The 27,505-nt window shown below is 34.5% G+C and overlaps 5 protein-coding genes across 5 annotated transcripts; 3 read left to right on the top strand and 2 right to left on the bottom strand.

The window, feature by feature from the left end:
• Positions 1-2,019: 2,019 nt before the first annotated feature.
• Positions 2,020-7,248, bottom strand: LOC119191672 (esterase FE4-like). The gene is made up of 5 exons (XM_037445557.1): positions 6,573-7,248; positions 6,122-6,314; positions 3,476-4,734; positions 2,136-2,305; positions 2,020-2,042 (listed from the first exon to the last, which is right to left on the bottom strand). The coding sequence occupies exons 1-5, from the start codon at positions 7,103-7,105 to the stop codon at positions 2,020-2,022; spliced, it is 2,178 nt and encodes a 725-aa protein (XP_037301454.1). The 5' UTR covers positions 7,106-7,248.
• Positions 7,249-7,262: 14 nt separating this feature from the next.
• Positions 7,263-8,241, bottom strand: LOC119191671 (cholinesterase-like). Its single transcript, XM_037445556.1, is given in 3 exon segments — positions 7,263-7,694; positions 7,696-7,830; positions 7,897-8,241. Coding segments are annotated over 3 exon segments (753 nt in total). The 5' UTR covers positions 8,083-8,241.
• Positions 8,242-9,265: 1,024 nt separating this feature from the next.
• Positions 9,266-14,348, top strand: LOC119191674 (nuclear hormone receptor FTZ-F1 beta-like; the record flags this gene model as incomplete). Its single annotated transcript, XM_037445559.1, is given in 4 exon segments — positions 9,266-9,402; positions 9,602-9,717; positions 10,404-10,558; positions 11,117-14,348. Coding segments are annotated over 4 exon segments (516 nt in total), but the record flags the coding sequence as incomplete, so codon positions are not given.
• A 1,327-nt stretch (positions 14,349-15,675) lies between these two features.
• LOC119191673 (astacin-like metalloprotease toxin 5) lies at positions 15,676-20,016 on the top strand. Its single transcript, XM_037445558.1, has 6 exons — positions 15,676-15,813; positions 17,397-17,606; positions 18,137-18,246; positions 18,441-18,651; positions 19,511-19,647; positions 19,810-20,016. The coding sequence occupies exons 1-6, from the start codon at positions 15,711-15,713 to the stop codon at positions 19,912-19,914; spliced, it is 876 nt and encodes a 291-aa protein (XP_037301455.1). The 5' UTR covers positions 15,676-15,710; the 3' UTR covers positions 19,915-20,016.
• A 1,429-nt stretch (positions 20,017-21,445) lies between these two features.
• On the top strand, positions 21,446-26,694 carry LOC119191675 (zinc metalloproteinase nas-4-like). The gene is made up of 6 exons (XM_037445560.1): positions 21,446-21,592; positions 22,097-22,309; positions 24,569-24,678; positions 25,397-25,607; positions 26,006-26,142; positions 26,471-26,694. Exons 1-6 carry the CDS (start codon positions 21,475-21,477, stop codon positions 26,564-26,566), a joined length of 885 nt encoding a protein of 294 aa, XP_037301457.1. The 5' UTR covers positions 21,446-21,474; the 3' UTR covers positions 26,567-26,694.
• Positions 26,695-27,505: the final 811 nt, after the last annotated feature.

Genomic DNA, 27,505 nt, shown 5'->3' with positions numbered 1-27,505 from the left:
AAATCTGTAAAATGCAGCGTAGAGGCAGAAAGTCCTAACTCTCGGATGAGACTCTACGGCTTATGGCAAATAGACGCGAAAGCACCCAAGTTACTTCGTCAGAGAGGTCAGACCTTAACAGGCGCATAGCAAATTGATACGCCGAGACCTTCGGAGCTTCAATACACGCCTCATTGAAGAAGCGATAGAGCGAAACCGAGGGTCTAAGGTATTTGCTCAGCAGCTTGGAAGGAGCCACCTGACGAAGTTAACGACACAAAAGGGCAAAACCGTTTCGTCACAGTCGGAGATTTTTGCCGAGATTGAGGACTTTATGGTCGATTATACGCTGCACATGCTCCTTATCCACGGCATGTCGACCATGATCCCAGAGCCACCCTGACGCGCCACTACAGCGACGATCTGCCAGAAATCGACCACGGCGAGATCGTGTTGGCTCTGAGACAACTTCAAAGTGGAAAAGCCCCCGGTGAGGACGGAGTTACTTCGGAGCTCCTGCAGGCAGGTGGCCTTCCTGTCATACAGAAGCTACAAAAGCTGTTTAACACCGTTCTACACTGTGGGAGAACTCCAAAGGCGTGGAGTAGGAGTCTGGTGGTTCTTTTCTTTAAGAGGGGGGATAAAACCCTTCTAAAGAATTATAGGCCCATCTCACTCCTTAGCCACGTCTATAAGTTGTTCTCCAGGGTTATCACGAATCGCCTCGCTAGGAGACTCGACGAGCTTCAGCCCCCGAGCAGGCTGGGTTTCGCGGAGGATACAGTACCATAGACCACATACACACAGTGAGGCAGATTATACAGAAATCCGAGGAGTATAATCGGCCCCTGTGTTTGGCATTTGTGGACTATGAGAAGGCCTTCGACTCTGTCGAAACCTGGGCTGTCCTGGAATCCTTACAGCGTTGTCAAGTAGATTATCGCTATGTCGAAGTGCTGAGATGTCTATATAAATCTGCCACTATGTGTGTCCAAGTACAGAACCAGCAGTCGGGACCCATTCAGCTGCGCAGAGGGGTGAGACAGGGGGATGTTATTTCCCCAAAACTGTTCACAAGCGCACTGGAGGATTTGTTCAAGACTGGACTGGAAAGGTATGGGCATTAACATAAATGGTGAGTACATCTCGCATTTGCGATTCGCAGACGACATAGTGATAATTGCAGAAACACTGGAGGAACTGCAACAAATGCTAAACAGCCTAGCTTCGGCCTCACAGCGAATAGGTCTAACAATGAATCTGGATAAGACAAAACTTATGATCAATGACCACCTAGACCCAAGACCTATCGTTGTCAATGGCCACCTTCTCGAAGTTGTTTCGGAATACACCTACCTTGGGCAGATTCTGCAATTAGGAAGAAAACAGCCTTGAGAGGGAGGTTAAAAGAGAATCCAGCTGGGCTGGGCCGCATTTGGCAAACTGCGTCGGGTTTTCTCGTCACTTCTACCACAATGTCTGAAAACGAAGGTTTTCAACCAGTGCGTCCTACCTGTCATGACCTACGGTGCCGAGACGTGGACGCTCACAGTACGGCTGGTCCACCAGCTCAAAGTCGCTCAGCGAGCTATGGAACGTGCTATGCTCGGAGTTTCTCTGAAGGATAAACTTCGTAACGAGGTCATTCGTCAGAGAACCAATGTCACCGACATAGCACACAGGATTAGCAAACTGAAGTGGCAGTGGGCAGGGCATATCTGTCGAAGAACCGATAACCGATGGGGTAAACGAGTTCTTGAGTGGAGACCACGGCTCAGCAAACGTAGTAGGACGCCCTCCAGCTAGGTGGAGTGACGATCTGCGAAAGGTCGCTGGTAAGAACTGGATGCGACAGGCCGAAGACAGGGTAAAATGGCGTATATTGAGGAGGCCTATGTCCAGCAGTGGACAAAGATATAGGCTGATGATGATGATGATGATGATGATGATGATGATGTATACTTAATTATAAAATGTAGATACTAGGTAAATATTGTAACTTTGACATTTCGGACGACCAACACCTCAGTCCCCCCGTGACTATGAAGACCAGGAATGAAAGTCTTTGAACCGTCGAGAGAAAATCATAATATAAAAACTACGATAAAATCCGAAAAATAGTTTTATTTCAATGCTTTTAATGGGTTGTCGGTAACCTTCGTATTTGCCATACAATTTGTATATCAAGTCCCAGAAAGCCATCCTTTTCGGGAACGGTTGGATCCCAGTGCTCAAATTTAAACTAAGATTATAATAAAAAAGCGAATCTTTTGTAACCGGTTTCCATTCCAGTGGCAGTAATTCAGATGTTGTCGGTTGTGGGTCTCTGAAAATAAAAAAATAAGTTTAGCTTATATTTGAAATAAAGGATAAAGGAAGCAAGAAAAATATTTTATTAGTGACAGATACAATAAATATACAGAAGTAAAAAAAAAATAAAGTACACTCTAAAATTATAAACATAAAAGTACTAAATAATTTTATGTAAGAAGATAATATGTAATGTGATGCTGCATGCCGTGGTCGTGGCAGGTCGGTGGCCACTCAGCATAATACTGCGCTGTCGTGTATACATATATAGTTCATAAACGTATCATAATCTATATTTTTTCTATTCCCGGTTAGTCCGTTGCCAAAATACAATATGTAGGACCCTCTTTGTAGATCACTTTGAAAAACGAAGTGTTCGTGTGCAACATTTGACTGGTTCACTTTTACGTGGTTGTATATTATATTTTTGTACAAATGAATTATAATGTCTTATGATTCTATGTCTTTCTCAGTAAAAAAATCCAGTAATTCCGAAAGAAAAAAAGGCTGCCGATGTCCTTGGTGACTGCTGGTCAGCTCTTGATAACAGTCACACACTCTGATAGTCACTGATTGTGTCCGATAATTGCTATTTTACTCGAGATACACAACAAAGTTCACGCGTACAGTACGTCGCATTAACACTTTTTTGTTGAATTATACTCGAAGGACCAAAACATAATGCGATTCAAAAGACAAAAAAATAATGTACGGTTCCTTGGTAACTCGTACAGTATTTATATGATACTTGTAATACTGTAAATTTTATAAAACTTGCATTGTGTAAAGCCTTGATGAAATGAACTTGATGATAAACTTGATAGTTTGATGATATGAAAAGTTAGCGCGCGTGCGGCCTTTGTAGGCTGAATGTTAACTCTGCCTTTCGTGGTCAAGTATGAACTTTGCTCTTATAGCTTAAATGTACTGTGCTGTGATATGAAATTCATTTGCTTTTTATTGAAGTAATTGGGATGCACGCGTAGCGAATAAATGCTGACCTAAGGAAATGTACGGTTGCACCGTACAGGAACCATAAATTAGATTTTTAAAATTTTTACCAACATAAAAATAATAAATCTCATTTTTCCAACATAATCAAAAATGAATATAACACCCTATAATAGTGAACCAATGATTTATACATATGTTACAACTTGTAAAACATTTTGATCTAAATACACACCCATACTTAACAAAGTTGGCCCACGTAGTGGTTACACGATCTATCATGAGTTGGTCATTTGGTGAATGTTTGTCTTTAATAGGTACCGTGTCGAACAGATATCCTTGGTCGTCAAGATGAGCAGCTCCTTGAAATGAGTCGTTCACTCCATATATTTGTCTAATAAAGTTTCTTTCTCCAAAATACGAAAATACATAGTAGTACAACTTCTTTACGTTGTTTTTAATAAACTTTTCAATGTTTATCTTTACTGGGTAGTTATGTACCGTGTCCGAAGCGAAGTCAATTATTTTTTGTTTAACTTTATTACTCACTTCCTCGTCACCTATGTAAAAATGTTTAACCTGGTCTTCTATTCTTTCAAACCGTTCCTCGCCAAAGTCAAATAAAGCGTCCAATATATTTTTGATTATATTTTTGTTTGCTTTATCGAAATCTATTGACGCGTAATGATGCAGTAGTTCATTGTTAGAATGTGCTATTAACATGGGCATCTTTCTGATACTTGGTATATCAGTGATATGTGCCATGTGCCTTGTAATAAAATTTTCGACATTATCGAATTCTTTCTCTATACATACTTTATAACGTATATTCAATTTACTCGATGCTTTTATAACTGCTAAGGGATCTTGAATAGTTAAGAATTTAATTGCCTCACTCGTATTGTCTGTTTTGAGTCCAAGTTCCTCAGCTATTCTGTGGGGTACAGTGACGTTTGAATTTGTCATTATTAGTGGATACGCCCTTGTACCGCTTTGGAGGATGATTTGTTGAAACAGCGGATACTTTGTGCGCATGAAATGTAAAGTTGCATGTAATCCGCCAGCGCTAGCGCCAGCTAATGTTATTCTTTGCGGATCTCCACCAAACGCGTCTATATTTTCACTTATCCACTTGAGCGCTAAAAGTTGATCTTTGGGACCTTGATTACCCGGTATTTCTGGCGTATTAAGACACATAAATCCATACGGACCTAAACGAAAACTTATTATTATGAGTATTATATCTTGTTTCATTAAAAATGTGGGTCCAAAAATATGTCTTCCTGGAAAACCAACCTCATTACGTCCGCCCGGGATATAGATTAGTACGGGCAGAGGATTTTGTATTGACGCCACGTTTGGTACGTAGATGTTTAAATAAAGGCAATCCAGCGATCCAGTTAGTGTGTGGTTGTAATCTTCTATTTGCGGGCACATCACGCTATCGTCGTTGGCGTCGAACACTCCTTCAAATTTAGGGAATGGAATGGACCGCTGCAAAATGAATTTTTATGACGAGCATTATTATTTTGAAAGTAGAAGGTCAATAGTAACAAAGTAATCAAACTATCAAATATATGTATAGGTGTTGGTACAAGAGATAGATATTTTAGGCAATGTCGTTAACCTCAGTGTTTCCACTTTGCCTTCTTATGACGAAAGTGTGTGTTTTCTGTGGGAAAGGTTTAATCCACTGCGATCGATTATTATACACACTGATTTGGCATCATATTTTTAAACAGAAATGTCTTTCATATAAAATTTTATAATATTGTACTTACACCAAAAGGGTTTTCATGTCCACCGTCGCATAAGGCACGCCCAAATACATAGAATAGTCATCATTACCAGCTTTTAAACCTCTTATATTACCCAACTTAGTTCTTATGACAGGATCGACTGAATTCCACTTTATAACACTATTTATAACTAACCCAATTAGTGTTCCAGACAATACCACTGCTGCCAGCAAAAGGTAAAAATATTTTCTCATGCACGTCATGATTATCCGAAGTTAATTTCGAAATAGTACTTCAGTTTTGTTTGTCACCTGGACTTTGTGACGAATGCCACTTGTATAAATAAAATAGGTACTGGTGTACACTTTATACAGTAATTGTATCGAGAGAAGTGTAACGAATTGACACAATACTAGTCTAGTTTGCAACACCCTTGTCATATGATTTCACAGGTGCTTTCCAAGAAGAACCTAGTACATGAAAATATATTTTATTATTTTCCTTTAAGAACCTAGTACATGAAAATATATTTTATTATCATGTAACAAATGAATTCATACCGAATTACAAAAATATTTTTAACTGTGCTTCTTTGTGGTTTTCGTCTGAGTGATTAAACAGTAAAGGTGCAGGTAGTGATTATATATATGATATGTGTTAATATATCCAGATTTGAACTTTGAGTCGTTATAGTCAGCGCAATCACTGGGCTTTAGACATAACCACTTATTTCCCAGAATGATGGCGCAGAGCAAATCCAATCTTTTATTTTATATAAGAGTAACAAAAGTTGTATTTACAAAATCGGTACAATGCAGAAAATCTTGTAACTTGTGGACCCAACCCCAAATTAAAGTGGTATAAGGCTATAAGGACAGAAAAAATAAAGTTGACCTTACATATTTTATTTAAAATAATTTGTAAGGTCAGAGAGCCCTATTCCGTTTATAGGGGCGAATCAAAGGGCAGTTTTAGTAGCCGTATAGATGAAGTAAGAAAATTTTTGACTCTCTTACTTCTACCTTCGAATAGAAAGCTTGTAATTGCAAAAAGACGGATATGTCCCCGTCGATGGATATGCACCGTAGACGAACATGCCCCGTGGACGGAAATGCCCCGAAGACGGCATAGTGGCCTCTGACCTTAACCTTGGATAAGTCTACGCGGTAATTGTTATCTGCCATATTTGTAAAATAAATTCCAAAAGGTATTAACTCCTTTGATGCCCACGACTTTAAACTCATATTTGTATCTATGTCCAGAAAGTTCTGCTTCTCTTTCGTGTAAGGGAGCCATTTTACTGGCAACAGATCCGTCGTGACAGGAGTTGGATTTCTGTAATTGAATAATTCTAATGTAACACATATAAAATGATTATGTTTAAAATTTAATACGATTTCAATTGACGCAGGATGCAACTCCTATAAAAGTATTTTATTACCTTTATATCTACTAGTCGATATTTATAACTTTTAACGCCCATAGTTTATTGTTTGGGGTCATTATTGAACTATATTGTTGTGTTTCACTTAAGTTTCATTTTTTAGAATATTTAAAATTACCTAAGTACTTGGTGGTAACAATAAAACTTACCCATATTTCACAAAATTAGCCCACAATGTAGTCATGCGGTCGATAATCAATCTGTCACCTTGAGACGGTTCTACCATATAAAATAAATCAAATAAATAAGAAATTTCGTCTGCGTGTGTGGCACCTTCGTTCAATGTAAGGTTTAATTTGTTTGTCAAAAAATTCCTTTGCCCTTCATACGAGAACATGTAATTAAAAACATTTCTGGCTCCACCCCTCAAGTATTTTAACATATTTAATTTTGAAATGCGTAAATATGTCATTTTTCCCACATATTGGCTCAATTTATTTCTGATTTTCCTATTATACATTCCGTTCATTTTAGATAAACCGTGAATTATTTTTGCAATTTCATAAGTGTCGATCGCTGTTAACGGTGAATATTTAGATGAACGCAATATTTGATCTAAGTCTCTGGAAATTTCTGGAATATCGAGTCCGTAGACGTGAATCAATTCATTTTCAGTGTTTCCTATCATAAAGGATACATTTTTCGCTCCAGGCACTTTTATGTTCCAGTCAGAGTTTGACATTGATTTAAATGCGTTATTAAACGTCTTTTCTATGCAATCGCTGTATACAATAGATACTTTAAGCGATGCTTCTATTACTAAACTTGAATTCACAGAAGAAAGAAATGTTATCGCTTGTCGGACGTCATTAGTGTTAGTGCCCAAGTGTCGTGCCATTTTAACACACTTTTTCGTGTAACCGTTGTAATTTTGCATACGGAGATAAAGAACCTTCACTTTGTAGTATAACTTTATCGAATAATTTTTCGTTTTCATTCATTGAATGCAGAAGCAGATCAACGCTAATTGCTCCAAAACTGTGACCGTCTAAAGTGATTTTATTTCGATCGCCTCCAAATTCTTCAATGTAGTTATAGACCCATCTTAATGCGTTCTTTTGATCCTTGTATCCTTGATTTCCAGGAACTTCCGGTATGTCAAGGCACAAGAAGCCGTAAGGACCAAGACGATAATTAAACACAACTATAATTATATCATGCCTCACTAGATACTTCGGCCCGTACATATATCTGCCATTGAACCCCACTATATAATTTCCTCCATAAACATAAAGTAGCACTGGCAGCTTATGTTGTAGAGTTTGCTGTTTTAGGCACGTATATGTTTAAAGTTAGACAATTGATAGTTCCTTGAATTGTTTGGTTAAATTCTTCTCTTTGTGGACACATTATGCTATCGTCGTTGGCTTCAAATATTGTATCGAACGGTGGATGCGGGAGAGATTCCTGAAATTTAATAATACACATTAGATATAACTAATGAGAATTTTACTTTATAAAATATGTACTTACACCAAAGAGATTCGATTCATTAATCTTCGCATAAGGAATGCCTAGAAACATATAATAATCTCCATCGTCAGCTTCCAGGCCTTGTATTAACCCCAGCCTCGTTTTTAACAACGGTTTTTCGCCAGTTACAATATTTGGCAGTAAAAGAGCACCTATTAGAACGCAAGCACAATTCACTCCAATCATATTTTAAATACTTTTCACGCTATTCTCTGTTGTGTGTCGTAAATGTAATTAAACAATTACGTTTAACTGAACAGTTCACATACATTATTAATCGGCAGCTGCAATTAGCCTGGGCTAAGTCGATTTTTGGCTAATTTCTTTTAGAAAACAAAATTATTATTTCTTTATCTTTTATAAACTTACAAAATCTTTTTTTTTTTTTTGCTATAAATTTTATCTTATTTTTCACTTTAAACGTGTCTCCTGTAAAGTTGACATTTTGAAGTTAGCGTAGTGTTAATTGCAGCTGTCGATTTAATGGTTGACCTCGAAATCGTTTATTTTGTCAACAGTAAATATAAAGCGAAACTGAGTTTGGTAAAGCGGGTCTGCTATCAGCTATAGTTATTTCATTTTATTTGAAGTCTAGAAAAAATCAACTCCTATATACCTACAATATCTCCTTTAAGTATATCTTATACCACTCTAATGTAGGGCGCAAAATATGATTACAAGCATTTCGCAAAATATTATTACAACAATTTCGCAAAAAAAAAATGGTTTAGTTTTTGAGAGCCGCATAATCCCTGGAGGAAATATTGGCTGAATAGACAATAGGCATAATTAGGTTATATTACTTGATATTCACACTTCGAAATATAATACTTTCCGACGCTCAATAAAAAACATAATATCCACAGCACCCAAGTCAGATACAACTCCAACATCGTCTGCCTTACCTGAGTCAATATCTATATATATAAAAGAAAGTTGTGTTAGTTACACTATTTATAACTCAAGAACGGTTGAACCGATTTGGCTGAAAATTAGTAGGGAGGTAGCTTAAAACCAGGAGACGGACATAGGATACTTTTTATCCTGTTCCCACGGGAACGGGACGTGACATAAAATGTAGTATAACAAAACGAAATTTGATATGGAGATAGAGATAGTTTAAGACCCTGGGAAGGTTGTAGGCTACAATCCCGGGAAAATATATAGCCGGACTTTTATCCCGGAAAACTCCTTAACGCGGGCGAAGTCGCGAGCAAAAGCTAGTATTTTATATTTCTTATTATTTAGCAACAATGATGTGTCAACATAGTTATAACTACAATCCAGAAAAACTCAACATGTATTTGAGAATATACTGATTGTAATCTGTTATGATGTCCACATAAATATAATTTTTTATTATTTGCAGATCGACGATCAAATCTGCCTACTGATCAATAGTTGGTGCGAGCTGCTGGTGCTGTCGTGCTGTTATCGGGGAGTCAGTACTCCTGGGGAAGTAAGGGTGGGCGGTGAGAGAGGGATCACGCTACATCAGAGCGCTAAGTAAGATATACTTGACATTATTTGTTATACCTATCACAAAGTGTTAATTTCTCCATAGCCTGTTTTGAAGAATACTACTACATTTATGGATTGTAATGCGACTGTATTTGAATTATGAAAGTTTTGTTTCTTTCTGGAATATGGACGATTGAAAATATACTTTTTTCTTTGTACTTATATTAGTGTGATTTGTTTTTAGGTTGGGTCTAACGCCGTGTATAGAACGCATGTTGAGTTTCACAGACCATTTGAGGAGATTACGAGTGGATCGCTACGAATACGTCGCTTTGAAAGTCATCGTATTGCTCACATCAGGTAACTGGTTTAATAAATTGAAACATTTTTTATAACTGATTTAACTAATGAATACTTTTTGATCACGTTCACGGCTGAACAAGCTTATATTCTAAATAAGATCACAATTATCTACACATATCACTTATGACATCAATTAAGTAAAGTCCGCGCACGAGCTTTTAAGTAATGTGACGTCAATACGTCTTAACGTAAGTCAATACTTAGTGTAGCAACTTAGGTAACATTACGTTATTGATATCGGTTTGATCAATCGCCGAAAGTGGATTTTTTTAGATGAAATCAATGCAAAATGAAATATCGTAAAATATGTATTCTACAAATCTGATGAAAATAAAGTTTGTTCGTCATGGTCACAGATTGCTTATATCGATCGGCTTATTCTTGGCATTGATCCTAATATAGCGATTGAGATCTTTTATCAAAGTCAGCCGTAAATATCATAAAAGCCAACAATGTATTAAAAAATATTATTAGCCAGTAAAAGAAAAAACAGCCCCCTTAGAATGTCCAAAAATAACGCGACTCACACATCGATGTCATTTAATTTTAATGTTTGTAATTGATTAAGACACCAATGCGTCAGTCACGTGTTAATCTCTCAACCAATCACATTATAACGACATGGAGTCGAGTTATTTTGGCACATTGCGAGTACACTGAGCTAATGTACGTGTGTGCGGCAGACGCGCCGGAGCTGCGCGAGGCGGAGAAGGTGCGCGCGTCGCAGGAGAAGGCGCTGGCGGCGCTGCAGGCCTACATCGCCGCGCACTCGCCCGCCACGCCCGCCAAGTTCGGCGAGCTGCTGCTGCGCATACCCGAGCTGCAGCGCACCTGCCAGGTACGCACACCACACCATACACAACACACCATACACCACACACCATACACAACACACCATACACAACACACCATACACAACACACCATACACAACACACCATACACAACACACCATACACAACACACCATACACAACACACCATACACCATACACAACACACCATACACCACACACCATACACAACACACCATACACAACACACCATACACAACACACCATACACCACACACAACACCACACATACACGCTTATATTGACAGCCTTTTTCACTTGTTCGATTGTGTTATCTTTTTCTGTAATTTATATTGAACATAAAGTTTATTGTTACTGGATATTTTCATCATTATAACCATTTTATGTCTTTAACTCGGATAACGCATTAATGACTGTTCTAGATATTTTGTATTTATGGGCGGTGGGAATATCTTGTCATGATCCAAACGTTATTGTATTTGTTCTAAACAATCGCAGTCAAAGTTGAAGCTATTAAAAATGAGAATAACTTAAACACCCTATCTTAATTTCTATTTTAATAAGAACACTTTTCTTTTCACAGTTTTTTATGCAAGTGGGAAAGGAAATGCTCAACCCTGCAAACAAAGGCAAAGATGGTGACGGGCCGAGCTTCAATCTTCTCATGGAACTGTTGAGAGGAGATCATTAAACCTTGAAAAATAGAGTAGTGCGAAGAATAACTTTTTGTCACAAAGACAAGTTAATTGGACTGGTATCTGATATCCGCTTTACGTGATTGGAAATTAAGAGTTCGAAGGACCAAAATATTAATATGCTATAGGTGTCTTATGCTGCAAAGAATAAAGAACAATTTCTTTCTCTAGGCTTTTTAGCAAATCAATTGCTATAACATAAATAGCAATAAACTGTTTTGGTCCGAATGTCTTCGTGTAAATTTCTATATAAATTACAAATCACTTTTTTTAATGTACAATACATACAAATTTAATTTTGTAGTCATCTCTTACGATAACAAATGAATGCTCAAAATTACAATTAGTAATGTCTACAATGATAAGATTTTTCGTTGTAAGCATGTTAGTGTTATTCACAAGAATATTCTGAAACTCCCGTACATATTTTCCGTAGTCTAATTAGAATCACTTATGCCATGGCTTTTAACCTAACAAATGTTTGTTTTATACAATAGAACCATGTGACTAAACCAATCTCTCTTTATTGATAAACAAAGTTTACAGTGTGTTATTGAGCTATCGATTTTAAATAAACAACGTGCAATGGAAATATGGACTTGTAATTAATAGAAAAATATTGAAGTAATATTTATTATATATTGCCAATTTCTCATACATTATTATTAGTATATTTTGCATATTTTAATTATCAAAATATTTTCAAATTCCTATTGATACTTCCTATAAAGTTTGCCAATTCTGTATATACTGTGTGCATTTATCTTTGTACTTATAAATCTTTGTATTTTTATTTAAGCAATAATTCATTTATAATAAAATCGTTATAAATATTTCATTTTATGAACAGCCTAGTATTTTTATAAGTTTGTTTTACTGAATAAATATTTCTGCAATTATAAGAAGCAAAGTTAACAATTCACCGATTTTAAAAATCGATTTTGCTCTCTAATCGATAAAACTAACTATAAAAAGTACATCGACATTCATTACCCGAGTTGCCACATTTGTATTAGTGCAACGATTTACTGCCACATGCGTTTATATTGTAGGTACATATATATATTTGTAACAATTTTAGAAATGTATACATGAAGTCATGAAAGTGGCGTATTCCAAAAGCATATTTTACAATCATAATGCCTTCACAATAATGATGTATAGACAGTTTCTGTAGAAGACAAAAATATAGACATTAAAAACGAAAAATATTGTTATCGATTAGTTCATAAAACGATTGCTAACCTATTCACAGAACATAAACAATCGATGAGATGTAAACAGACTATTAATTATTCTAAACCTGAAGAATTATCGAGGTTTACTAATCGCAAAGATTATTATAAACCTTACGCCTTTAATTCTTATGATCGATAATCCAATAAGTATCGATTAATACAATATTTTTGATATAAAATCGATCATTATTTTGTAAACTTTAATATAATTTATTATAAATATTAGGATTTTCTATGTGGGCCACATTTATAATCATTGCCATTTCGTGTAAGTTACTTAACATTGTAATGTATATGTTGTTAATATTTGTGCAGCTTAGTGTAGTTAAGTATAACAGAGGGTGAAACCTTCGGAAATTTATTTTTTTGTCATAAACAGTTTTTATGAAAAACTATTGTATGCGTTTTGTAAATCACTTTTCTTCTTGCATTCATGATTATCATTTATTTAGTGTTGATGAAAAACAAATATTATTAATTTATAAATTGTTGACTTTTCATTACTTATTTTGTAAAACCACAAAATATTATTGAAATACTAAACATTTGCATAGATTTGAGTAATATTTGTATTTCACCAACAATTATTTCATATTCTCATTACTTTATCAAGAAGCAATACTTAGCATAAAGAAACGATATATTGGAATACTTAATTATATTTTGATACGCTTTTTCTTTATGCTACGAATTAGCACAAATTATTGTAATTAAGCTGTTCATCAGCTTCGAGAACCAGTAACTCACTGCCGTTTTATAAGAAATTGCTATGAGCAAGATAGTATCTTTGTTGCAATACTTATTATTTTATAATAAAGAAAAATATTCTCATTTAAGTAAATTGTAGTTTTAGACTAATTTAACATATTGTAATAAATTGCCTTATCATGTCGGTAAGCGTCAACAAGACTGCTTGTTTCAATAAAGCGTTGTAGCAACTGATAAAAACCGTAAGTTATTGGTGTGAAAATAGAAGCCTTATACGTTTTATGCTATTGATATACTACAAAACAATTTTGTTGCTCACTCTTAAAATACAACGCATCATTATAAATAAAATATGAATGGTAAGCCATGTCTTCAGACGCCATTTAATAACGCGTGCAAACGCATTGGTTGCAAACCAATAATGGTTGCATTCTTATTTTTTTATATTATTATTTGACACGTAAACTGAAAAATATTCTAAACGAGAACTAAGTATTAGTATGTCTGTTGCTATAACATACTATGTCGGAAAATCACGTAGGTATGCGCAGCATATCGTCTTACTTAAATATGACACTTCTAAAAATTGCTCGAGTAAGTACATGTTTTTTTAGAGCATTTATGTTCTTGGCATATATATTAATATGAACCATTGCGTTTGTACCGCGTACCGCCATATTATATCACTGGCACAAGTACTTCAAGTTAAGTTGTAATGTCGGAGCTCATTTAAGTTAATTATACGAATGTTTATAAAACGATGTGCCACGCAATTTGTATAAATTTGTAATTGAGATTTTTTTCGTATGTGATTGATTCTATTTCGCGTATAAATTGCCAATAACATATTATACTTAGCTGTATGTATATCCGATAGATTAGACTACTGAACTGATAATTTAAGCTGTTAGATGTAAGAGTATATTTTTATATTCAGCATAATGGCCGGTGTGTAATGGAGATGGGGTGGTTGAGATGTCCGAATAATTTTTATATTAAAAATTAGAAGGAACGTAAGAATGGTATGACGTCCACGATTTTTGTACTTTTTACGTATTTGTTATTATATTATAAATAAGTATTATAGTGATATTGTATTCTACTTTATTTTTAGGATTATGAAAAGATTTTTTTATATATAGAGCAAAAAAATAAATTCAATTTTGATTTACAATTTACAGTTTTATTTTTACTACCGGCGACAATTTCTCCTAAAAACAATTAATCAATAATAGTAAGCCTTATAAAAAATACAATTTTCTATTGAATCGTTCACGTAAATGATCAGAACAATGACCTCATTAAGATTGACCTTAATAAATAGAGATAAATATTGGAATGCCGGAAGATTCGTTTATATTATCCATCAAAGGATTATTATAAAACATTCAGGTATTTCATGTTTTAAGACATTATCGTTTCGTTTTAGCATTGACCTACTGAAGGTACTTACTTTTGATTAATTAAAGTACTATTCATATTCCCTACTAGCTTTTGTTCGCGGCTCCACCCGTGTGTAAGTGTTTTCCCAGATAGGAAGTAAACCTATATCCTTCCTCAGGGTATTAAAATATATCCATGCCAAATTTCATCAAAATCCGTTGAAAAAATTTTGAGCTTATCGCGTTCAGACAGGCAGAAAGTAGCGGCGGGAAACTTTGTTATATAATATATTTTTACATTTTTTAAGAGGAACAATTCTGACATACTCATATACTTACTCATTTTTTTGTTGTGTTGTTATTGTCATGTGAAAATTCTTATGAAAGAAAAAATCAAAAATTGCGCGTAAAATTTGAAAAAACTCAACGAAAATATTAATTATATATAACTGTCAATTGTTTGAAATAACTGTCAGCGATTGACAGAATGCGCGCCGCAAATTCATAGTTAGACGGAACAACTTCTGTCGGGTCAGCTAGTTATTGTATAATTTTAACCGTTTACGTAGCGTAATGAAATAATTTATTTGAACCTGTAAAATAGTATACATTATTTAGATTCCGTCAATATTAATTCTACCACCAGTTCAGAAAACAGTTCTTACCAGAGATGAACAGCAAAGAAACTCTGGTGTCGCTCTTTTCAAAATCAGTTTAAGGTATAAACTACAGTACATGATACACAGAAAAGTGAAAAAATTACAATTGCTTTCTTATATTGCTGTTTAGAGCAGTTCATTTATATACTCGTAATTCCGTACGCAACGGAATCTTTCAAAATTAATAAACTTTCCCCGTTTCTGCAACATATTTCAACGATGCTCCGCTCCTATTAGTCATAGCGTTATGTTATATAGCCTATAGCCCTCCTTGAGGGCTATCTAACACTAATAGAATGTATCAATTCTATCCGGTGGTAGTTTTTGAGATTAGCGCGTTCAAACAAACAAACAAACTTTTCACACCTTTAGTACATTTGGATCAATCATTAAAACAAGTTCCTGTTTTTCAAGATATGAAAACGATAAAAGAAGGAATATAAAAGTGTTTTCGAACAATAATTATATATTGTATATGTTCGAATAAATTTCAACATGTACGTACTGATTATATTATTTGGTGTGGCTTTAGCTAGAACTCCAGCAGTGAGGCAAGAGGCTGAAATATACAAGGACTTTCTGGATAATACGCGAACAGGTAACAATGCTTTAAAAAAAATAAAAATATTTTAGAGTGTTATCAGCAATCCTATAAAACCATCAGTTATTACTGGTGGTTAAATCTATATATATATATAAAATTGAAACCCTATTTCCCTTGGTCACGCCATCACGCGTGATGGGCTGGACTGATTTCACTATTTTTTTTGTTGTGTTTGTTATTGTCAGGGGAAGGTACTTATGAAACAAAAAATTCGAAAAATTGCGCGGAAAATTAGAAAATTTAAGAAAACTTGACGAAAATATTAATTTTATATCACTGTCAATTGTTTGAAATAACTGTCAGCGATTGACAGAATGCGCGCTGCAAATTCATAATTAAGACGGGACAACGTCTGTCCGGTTAACTAGTAAAATGTATTTACACTTACATAAATTTTATTTTTCTGCTTTCTACTGTAATTCCTACTTTAATCATGCCAAATCTCACTCTCCTCGATGCGCAATATGCTTAAAATGGTATAATTAATCCCCTTTATTAATATAAAAGATTATGTTTATTAAATATAGTGGATTTTCGTAATCTGTTGTGAAAATATTTTCAAGTTGTGATTAACACCATTTCTACATAGTTAGTGTCATAGTGTACATTAATATGAGCGGAATAATTTTGAAAAGGCAAATATTTCCCATTTGTGGAAGTTGGCTAGTGAATAAAGAACACACGCTTTTGATACACATAAATATGTATTACTTGATCAATAATCTTGAGTCCAACCACTCTGGTTGTTTATAAAAAGTGTATGTACGTTTGCAACTATACTGTTATTATTATGTGCGTATGCGCATAGTCCGAGTCTCATGCGTACGAGCCACGAGGGTTGAGGCTAAATAGGATTGTATAACCCACGCTGCGCGAACGGTACAAACTAATATTCGATCCTTATAAAAATTTGTTTCAATAGCATCTAGCTAAGTAAACACAACAAAAAAAAAATAGTGAAATCGGTCCAGCCGTTCACGCGTGATGGCGTGACTAAGGAAAATAGGGATTCATATTTATATATAAAGATTACAGTGGCGAAGGGAATTTTTTTTTTCAAAAGTTAACCCGAGAAAAAAAAGATTGCGTCAGCTAACATATCGCAACCAATTTAACAGAAAACAAAACTAACCCCCTTATTCATAGACATTATTTATCTAAACCCTATCTTTGCTGTGATAACAAGTTTGTTTCTCAGTGCTGACGGCATGGCAGCCTTCGCAGTGTAGACATAGAGCCGTTGTGATTGGCTAATATTGAGATACAACTTTAATCTAGTTGGCTGTCAGATAAACAAAGCTAAACAAACAGCAAGCAGTCAGATAAACAAAGCTGAGAAACAGACTTGTTATCAAAGCAATGCTCCATCCTTAGATAAATAACGTCTATGAATAAGGGAGTAAGACTAACGTAAATAGACTTAAAAAGCCGGTGGGAATTGACTTGTATGGACGCTTCGCCACTGATAGATTAATATCCATAATTCAGATAATATTGTCGATTATAGATGCGCTATAATCTTGTGCAAATGTAATACACTTACCTATAAATTAAAATACCTAATTTTGGGTTCGTAGAACATGGCATTACCCTTGAACAACGAATGGCTGCTAGCCCGAAAGCAAAAATTTGGGAGAACAGTGGCAGATACGAAGGAGACATTCTACTAGACGATGTGCTAGCTGACGGCCTGCTTCAGTCACATTTAACGAGAAAAGCATACATATGGCCTGATACTAAATGGCCTGAAAATACTGTTGTATATGAATTTGCTGCTGCTGAATTTGGTAGGTTAAATATTTATAATTTTAAGAGTAGCTGTTTAAACAGTTGTTATATTTTAAAGGCATTGTTATCTTTACGAATATAAGAGCTTTAAACCTATACTTCACTAGATTATCATAAAACACCCAGGAAGACATTTACAAAAATCATTCCCATAGCAGTATTCCTACTGGTTCCCTACAGGCCTAACTAATAGTCAAACCTTTACACAAATACTGCACAAAACTGGATTAAAGCATTGAAAACTAGGCCATCCTTTTCTTTAGGGTCTCAGGGCGGATACTCAGTATGCCGAGCTAACCTCAAGTAGAGGAAATCCTCAAAAATAGTGCAACCAACTCAAAAGTAAACATAATAATCCACACACGCAATTCGATATAAATGTATTTTGAAAGCCTCGTGTAGTCATTGGTAATATTGTACCTACTGAATATCATTTATAAATCATTTTACAATACAGAATCTGAAATATATGGAAAATCTATAAAGCAATTCTTATCTATGTACAATTTATAGCTTTTATACTTTCTAGATGAAGCCCAACGATTAGCAATATTAGCTGCCATTCGAGATATCGAACAGCACACATGTATACAATTTCGGGAAAGGCGTGATGAAGAGACGAACTATGTTCTCATTACAGTGAGTTCATGAAGAATATATTTTTCATTTACTTCCAGGTTGTATTTATATTGCTCTCTTATATTGTGTCATATACTGAAGAGTACCTCTCCCTAGACAATAAAACAAGATGCGATCACAGTCAATTTTCATGCTCTCTTATCATAAAAATATAATTGAGTACTTGTTAAACGTCGTCATATTCTCTTGTGCAGGGTAAGCCGGACGGTTGTTACGCAAACGTGGGCTTCTCGGCTGACCGAGGAATCCATGTTTTTAACCTGGCCCTCAACGAGCCTGGATCCGGCTGCTTCGTTCATACAATTATCATCCACGAATGGTTGCATATCATTGGCTTTGTCCACATGCAATCCACATACAACAGGGATGATTATGTCAGGGTGTTGTGGGAGAACGTGTTGTCAGGTGAGATTTTGTTTAATTTTAATCATGGGAGAATCAGTGCTAAATTTGAGTTGAAATTATGAATAACGACAGCAATTGGGTCAGAAATTATTTGTAAAAAGCAACATCGATAGCTTTATTGTCTCCGTGTTTTAGAGTTCTGCAATAAGCATTACAAAATATGTTGCGCAGATTCTAAATTGTAGTGCGATTAGGGCAGATCGAAAAGTAACAATAGCAGATTATATTTCGTGTTAAAACTTCAGCCAGAATATTGTTCATTAAACATTTTTTTAAATAGCCATTACAACAACAGTATACTTCTACTTAGTAGAAGCCCAAACCTCAATAAGCTACTCAATATTTATGGGCTTTATTAGCACAAAGGGTAATAATAAGCTATCTTATTAATGGTACCTGAGCGGAGGCGTTCTAAACGTAGATAGAACTACCTATAATATTTTGTTGAGGAAACAATTCAATAATTACTTAATTTGTCTAATCAATATTTATCTTTGATATAGTACGAATAGGATTAATCTATCGTCCGATTAAACCATTTTGACGGGTGCCAATAGTCATTAAAATATAATACGTATATTTGGGATAGTAGATTGCTTGAAAAAATTAAATAAATATACAACAAAATATAATAGTTTCAATATGTAGCTGATTGGTGTCTTGTATGCGAGAATTTGTGTGGGAAAATCGTCACCTTACCTATGCCAGGCGGCGTTTCGCCCACCAATGCATTATCTACTCGGACTCCATATGTCATTGTAAAATCACTGTTATGTTTGTAGCCTAGAGCCATATTATCCTATTTAATGAAATGCCACAGGTTGAGGAGCGCTATTATAAATGAGAATATTGATTTCAGGAACGGAACATAACTTTGAAGCATACTCGTCAGAAATAGTGAGCAACCACGGGATTCCTTACGAGTATGCAAGTAACATGCATTATGGACCTTACGGCTTCAGCAAGAACGGTGAACCTACTCTATTAGGGTATTATGTAAGTATTACACCTTTTAGGAATAATTCCTTTTGCACCTTATTTTTAAACGTATTTTACATTCGAAAATCATTTTACAATGATTTATTAGTTGATGACTAATTTCAATTCAGTCAATTTAAAAAGTTACACATAATAATTCTAATAAATCAACTCTTTCAGGATTATGATAATGAAATGGGCCAACTAGATTACGTAACTGAATGGGATTGGTTGAGAGCGAACCGACATTATAACTGTCCCGGAGCGTGGACCACGCCTGTGTGATCAACAGTAGGAAACTAAATCTAAGTTATTATTTTCGAGTATATAATGCTTGTTGTATTTTGTCCCACGGTTCAAATTAATAAATATTTTATGAACAAAAAACATCATTAGCTTTTTATTAATTTGGTTTTAAATCAAAATACCTACCTACCAGTTTTACGACACTATTAAACGAAGCTTGAGTAGACATGAGAGTTGTAAATCCTAGATATAAAACAGTTTTAGGAGAATTACTGCTAAATACAATATAAAATCAAAACCTGTCAAATTTAAGCTGCGAGGTGAAATTTATGTCGCCGAAGACAGAACTGTACAAAAGGCCTTTATAGACCCAGCTTGCACGATCTAAATTCTCGGCATTGAGAGAACCACTGAAAGGGGACACTGTAAATCAAATTGCAGGCGGACAGTCTCTGGCTAGCTATTACTATCAGTGAAAGTGTTTCAGTACATCAAATGTCTAAAACCGGACAAGCTTTTTTACTTGTTTAAAAAATTTAATATGAACAATCTCAATCGATAGCGAGCGACGAGGTGTCTGACGAAGAGTCGAGAATTTGATTCTCACCCTGAGTTAAATATTTTATGTGTTCCATAGATACGTATTTAGAAGGAAGATAAGTATTCCAGTCAGATCAGAGATAATATAGAAAGTCCGCACACGATACATATATTTATAAGTAGGTATGACAAGTATAGCTATTGTTGACAATATCTGCATTCTTGACATTATTGTGTCCGATATTTAGCGCTACAAGATTAGTGTAGTCTTATAAGACTAATGACTTATAAGTTAATACGTTGAGACTTATTTATTGTAGTTGAATTAATAAAAATTAATATTATCTTTTACTTATTGGTCGTATATTATGACACGATAAATTCGGACGTTAAACAAATTCTTCATTGTTTGCAATTTTTTTCCTCAATATTACTTGTGTCTTTTCCAAAAAAATATTAATCATAATATTTATTTTTTTTTATTAAAATGTATGAAATGGCCGGTATAAATATGGTAAGCATTCGACATATTTATACTTTTCTATATTTGGATTCACATACAGCTACATTATGAAAACATTTTACAAATTAAAAATGCAATAGGATGCTTAGTTTGCTTAGCGATCATAAGTTGGTTAAATGGTAACAACTTTTCAATTAGGTGCTATCATTAACTCTTCAAAATTCGCCATCAATGCTAATTTAGACAAAAGCATTCAAGAAAATTATTATAAATTTAGTACTTACTATTTTTTAACTTCATACATATTAAGTTCATACAGAAATACAAGCGTATACATTTGTTATTAATTTTAGGGAAAACCATAGCTATGAATTAACAAAATCGATAACATTGTCTAAGAAACTGTTTATCATTAATTTGAGGATAATCCATCACTTCATGATAATAGTGTCCTATGAACAAAATAATTGTAAGAAAAAAACAAAGTGCGTACTTAATTTATAATAACTGATAATACTAGTATATCTTGGCTCTTAGATAATTGATATAATATATAAGTAAGGGTTTGTTTGGCGGTCGTCAGTGTGTGAACTAGGATGTTGCGGTTTGCTGTAATTCTGGCAGTGTTAGGAGCGGTGGCAGCGACGCCCGCCATCGTCCGCAGCAGGGAAGAAATTCAGGCTTTCAGAAGCTTCTTAGAAAGCACGAGGACTGGTGAGTATATAACATAAGTATTGTAATCATACGTGGAAAATATTAAATACCCCGTAAAATTTTGTCAATTAAACTATATTGCCATGCTAAGGTAAAATCTAATAATATAAGGCTTAAAAAATGAAAAATCCTTAAACAATGACGTTGTAAAATTTTCAATTATTGGTAGTGGCAGTTGAGTCCACAACGCGTTTACATCTTTGCAAATAGAATAAGCTTTCTTTTTATTTAAAAAAACATTGTTTGCAACTGAATATTAGTATTTTAATATGAACACGTAATATTATTCTAGGTTACAAACAATTGACTGTTTTCCATTCTTATCTATAATTTAAATTTGAGTGGGAATTCAAGTACTTTAGGATACGTACATACCTATTGCGTTTTATTACCTACTTATATTTGTTTACAGTGACAATGTAAATGATACACAAAAAAATATTACAATTCGGGTATGTATTTATTTTATTAGTTTGTAAATAAACTCTTTTTTTTTCTTAACAGACGATGGTGAGCAATTCCTGTTCCGCACCCAAATTTCTCCCTTGGCAAATCCTGAGGAGAACAGCGGCAAGTACGAAGGAGACATCATATTAGATGACTTCATCATTGAGAGGATGGTTCAGGAGTACGCTATGGGGCGTAGCGCCTACACCTGGCCCAATACTAAGTGGCCAAATGACACTGTAGTTTGGGAGTTCGGAGAAGACGAATTTGGTAAGAACAAGACTGTATTAATTGGTTTAATTAACTGAATAATATCGAGCTTCGTTACATGAAAAAAATACGGAAAATGTAATGTTAACTGAATTAATCAATATTATATCTATATATTTGGAACATCGAAAGTATTGTCATAATGTATACGTTGTTATGAAAACAAAAAACATAAATTATTAAACAGACAAAAGGAGCCTAAAGACTATCCGCCGCTTTCAATAAATAAAGTCAATCGTTTTTATCGGATCCATGCCGAAATTGAACCAATCAGTAGATTTTTTTTTGACATATCTACAAATGCCGTAATTTGATTAGTTCGAAAATTAGGATGGGGTTTAATTATTGAATAACCAGTAAACTAAAATTGTTGTAGAACGCTAGTTTTTTAATCAGTCATAAAGAACGAATTGCCGACGACGTATGATTCACTTGTTAACCCTGTTACGAATATTATTTACTTACAACTTATTTCTTATTTATTTATTTATTACTTACAAGTATGTAAACATACGTGTATACGCCGGACTCCTCAGTAGTCACAGTAAAAAGTAAAATCTTTTTTTGCGCAAATAATTTTATTTTTTTTCAATGTTGCAAAAAAAATATTAAAAAAATCATATTGAAAAAAAATTGTAAAAACAATAATTCGCGGTTCTCCCTTTACTAACCTTGATTAGATATTGAAAATTTTCATTAAAACACTTAGAATCATGTGTTATATATGAACATAAAATTTGACATAGAACCTTATAGTAGAGAGCCAGCGATATATTTGCATCTCTTGCTCATAAATCTAAGAAATTCGAATGTCGATTAATTTTATAAGATTAACACCTTCAAATTCAGCGAATGCCTAAGAACTTAGAATCCGTTAAAAATATCTCTAATAACTTTATTTTGTGGTACAGTACTCTACAACAGGCTCATATATATTTATATTTTATGACTATAAGTAATTAGTTTTATATTACAGTACGCAAAAAAAATGTGAAGCTGTAATGATTTTTTCCAAATGGGACATTGCTTTATAATACTTTCGAAATGTGAAATTAATACGTTAAATGTAAAGGTCAACACACAAACGTAGGTACTCGTAAACACCGGATACTACGCACTGATTTACTTATTGATTAAGATTGATAAAACTCATCAATTACGTTAATTTGATTAACAGCTCATTAAATAATAATATTAAAGATAAATACGTAAATTTGTTAATTTTAATGCGATTATTATTGTATTATCTCATAGTAAACGTAATTAATGAGTCGATTATATCAAGTTTTATAACTTAGCGCGTGCTTTGAGAATTATATATGAACGATCACAAAATAAAACCAGACCTGTGTCACTGTAACATAACTGGACACAGGCCTTCTCTACCATAGGAGACGGGCCGCAAGGCGGCACCGCGTAGGGGCGCGGCCTGCGGTCGCAGACTAGACACTTCAACGTCAGAGGAAGCCCGCAGCCCTCCCTAATGCGCCGAAGAGGGCCACCGCGGAGTTTTAGCTGGTAGGCCGTGCATAGGTTAAGTTGTATATAGGGTTAGGGACTCGGCCCGGCGGTCGCCCGAAGGTCATCATCAAATCCGGGCGGCTCAACGCCGGGCCGTAAGGCACGGTTACCCCAGCATAACCGCTCAGTCGCCCCCCACGAAGGCTGGGCGGTAGTAATAAGGCACTTTCTCCGCGAAAACAAAAAAAAAAAAAGGCCTTCTCTACCACAGAGTTTAATCCTTAGTCCTCTATGCTGGCTTATTGCAAGTTAACACACTGTTGGTTCCTTAACGTTGTGTTCCTCTACCAAGACTACTGGAATATAATCATGAGCATTAATTTACATTCATTGAATTAAATAACCTTTGATTAAAAAAATGTCTAGATTGACTGAAAGCTTCAAATACGTCGAAAAAAATAGAGGTGAACTTTTACTAATAGTTTTAGCGTCAATAAAGCGCGCTACTCCGCCTAGACATCAATTCGTCTAGAAGATAAAAATCATAGTATGGTATCAAAAATCTTGCGAGTAGATTTATGCTAACAGAGAATAGTAATATATTATAAAAAGTAACCTGCAAATTGCTATTTAATAACTTTATTCTTAAACTCTTATTACTTAGTTATTTAAAGTTTTTATTCAACGATGCATAAATACGGAATCTTTATTTGTTTTGTCTATTTGGTATCAAATATTCTCTATACCTCAAACTTGACTTTTAAGTACTATACAAATCAACAATATTTTTATTATTAGGTCCGATCCAGAAGGAGGCTATCGAAGAAGGTATAAGGGACATCGAGAGGCACACCTGCGTCAAATTCCGCTACCGTGAACCTGAAGACACAGTCTTTGTTAGAGTTACTGTAAGTTGATTTAGTTGTTGTTGACAACGTTGACATTTATTTATGCGTGTACTAGAAAATCAATTCATTGTCTGACTCAAACATCGAACCTGGGCTCTCAGAGCAAACACAATACCACCACAGTCCTTTTTAGCGAACTATAGTCGCACACGAATTCAAGAAACCACACAAAAACATTTCCAAGTTTTACGTTCTATTGTGATAGGTTGCCTATTAAATATTTGGCAGAAAAATAATTAGAAATCAGTTTTATCGATGTTAGATTTTTATGTTGGGAATGAAAAACTACTTAAGAGCTCAAGAGCAACAGTATAGACAATCCTTGTCCTAGTTAAAGTTTCATATAGTCGCCTTAAATTTAATTCACGAAATTTTAAACAAAATATCCATATTTTAATTATTTTGTTTTTTTTGCCTAATTAATGGACGTAAAAATTTTATGAATTTTTTTTAGATTGGGTTGAAAAATAATACTTAAATGGTTAGTTGTTACTTGTTTCTCGTGGTAGTCACAATGTCAGTATGGAGATAAAACGACTGTGTTTTTTTTTTAAATTCACACTCTTCTAGAAGCAAATAAATTATACATACACGTCTTCGTCCCTACATACCCACAGAAAAAAGATTAGTATTGGCCGCACAATAGCTTATCACGGTAAATTTTCAGTGCTTAGATATCAATTCTTTACACTGATGTCTTTGTTCGCGTATAATCAAGGGCGGTGCTGGCGGTTGCTTCGCGCACGTCGGCTACTGGGAATCCCGCGGCATCCACACTTTAAACCTGGCGCGCAACGTGCCAGGCACCGGCTGCTTCCGCCACCCCACCATCGTTCACGAGTGGATGCACATCCTCGGCTTCCTGCACATGCAGTCCACTTACAACAGAGATGATTACGTCAAGATCGTTGAGGAGAATCTTAGGCCTGGTGTGTAAATTTTGGTATATCATAAATTGATTAACCGCCATTTTCAATATACAATCCCAAACGCTTTTTTTGACCTATCTCAAAAATGGACCAATCAGAACAAAGTTCTTTTATGACGTGCTTACAAATGAGTTGTTTTGATTGATTTTTTTGAGGAATCGGATTGTCGATTGAAATTGGGATCGTTTATTGAAACCGGTTGTAATTCAATGTCTGTGCAGTCATTTTGACGTAACAACTAACATTTTTTATTCAAATCATACCTAACTGTTTTATGATCTGAGCTATTCAAAATGTAGAGTCACAATATAGATAGGATATCAGGATAATAGGAGATGAGGCCAATATCAAAGAACATAATTTTAATATTATCCTTAAAAGTAACTGTTTGTATTTAGGCACTGAGCATAACTTCGCCATTTACACTTCTGACATGGTGAGCAACCTGGACATTGAATACGACTACGTGAGCTGCATGCACTACGGACCCTTCGCTTTCTCAGCCAATGGCGAGAAGACCATCGTGGCTCTACAGGTAAAAACTTTATTCATATTTGTTCGTAGTATATTAGTCATGAACTGATCTAGTTCTCCTTTACCAAATTTATCTAAAGAGGTAAGTTAAGTCTTGGCTTTATTTTCATATCAAAATTTGGTTTATCTGGGTATACTGTACGTACACTGAATCGTGCAGGGTACAAACCTGTCTACCTCTTCGAAAATAGAGATGTGAGCGTATATATCGTGCAGTTCACAGCAAAATACTTTAGCAAAATATTATATGCACATAGCGTCTCTCGGTATCTACTTCTATATAGAGTTTATATTATTACTTTCGCTGTGAGGAATATATTTGTTTTTAGGAACACGAGGGTGATATGGGACAGCGCATCTTCATCACCGACAAGGATTGGCTTCGCATCAACAGACACTACAACTGCCCCGGCGCATGGGACTAAACCTTCACTATAACTTTATATTTATACAAAAATTTTATATCAATATATAAATGTATTTTTATACAAAAGAAAAGAATATCATACAACAAAAAGCTTCGTTTATTATACAGCGCCATTGAAAGCAACAATCTGGTGGAAAAATTTAAATGATCTCTGCATTACTTTTAATAAAGACATTATTAAAATAACTAATATCTTATAATTTAGTGTTTTAAATTGTCTCACTGTAGAAATATTTAGTGACTATACGTGTATAGTATATCTATTGTAGCATACAATATGCAAGGTTCTTTTAACATTGCGTTAGTAAATGGAACCATACATACATACTTCTTAAAAATAATACTTTACAATACTACTTGGTTACTCTAACCATAGTGGTAAAGTAAAAAGTATAAGTTCCAACCAATATAGATATAAATAAAATCAAATTTAATTTAACACGATGCCACTACTTCTACTCTAAGAGAATGTATATAATTATTATTATTATAAGTAATATTTAACGTACTTTTTTAGTCAGAAAAACACTCACGAAAACAACATCAAATTGAACAAAGAGATTATCAAAATATTATCAAAAAATCGGAAAATAAATATATATATTAATAAAAATAAAGTACAAAAATTTAATCTAAAATAATGCATATTTTATGCAATGTCACAAAATAATCCTTGATATTATTATTATCAAGTAATAATAATAACGTACCTTATTATTACTTGAATGCTGAAACAAAGAGAAGTAACACCAGCTGAACAGTGCGGATTAGTAACACACACTTGAATATCTATGGAACTCTAATTCCTAAATATCACCGATAAGATATAAATAAAAATAAACGTACATTCTTAAAATTTAATGCCCAATAATGCACATTCGTCTTGGCAACCGTTCCACAAAAATAATCGCCGCATTGAGAAGAAGAATTAACAAGA

This window comes from Manduca sexta, unplaced genomic scaffold (genome assembly GCF_014839805.1).
Source record: "Manduca sexta isolate Smith_Timp_Sample1 unplaced genomic scaffold, JHU_Msex_v1.0 HiC_scaffold_1792, whole genome shotgun sequence".
Classification (NCBI taxonomy): domain Eukaryota; kingdom Metazoa; phylum Arthropoda; class Insecta; order Lepidoptera; family Sphingidae; genus Manduca; species Manduca sexta.
Note: the sequence above shows the minus strand (reverse complement) of the source record. Positions and strands in the feature narration are given on the sequence as shown.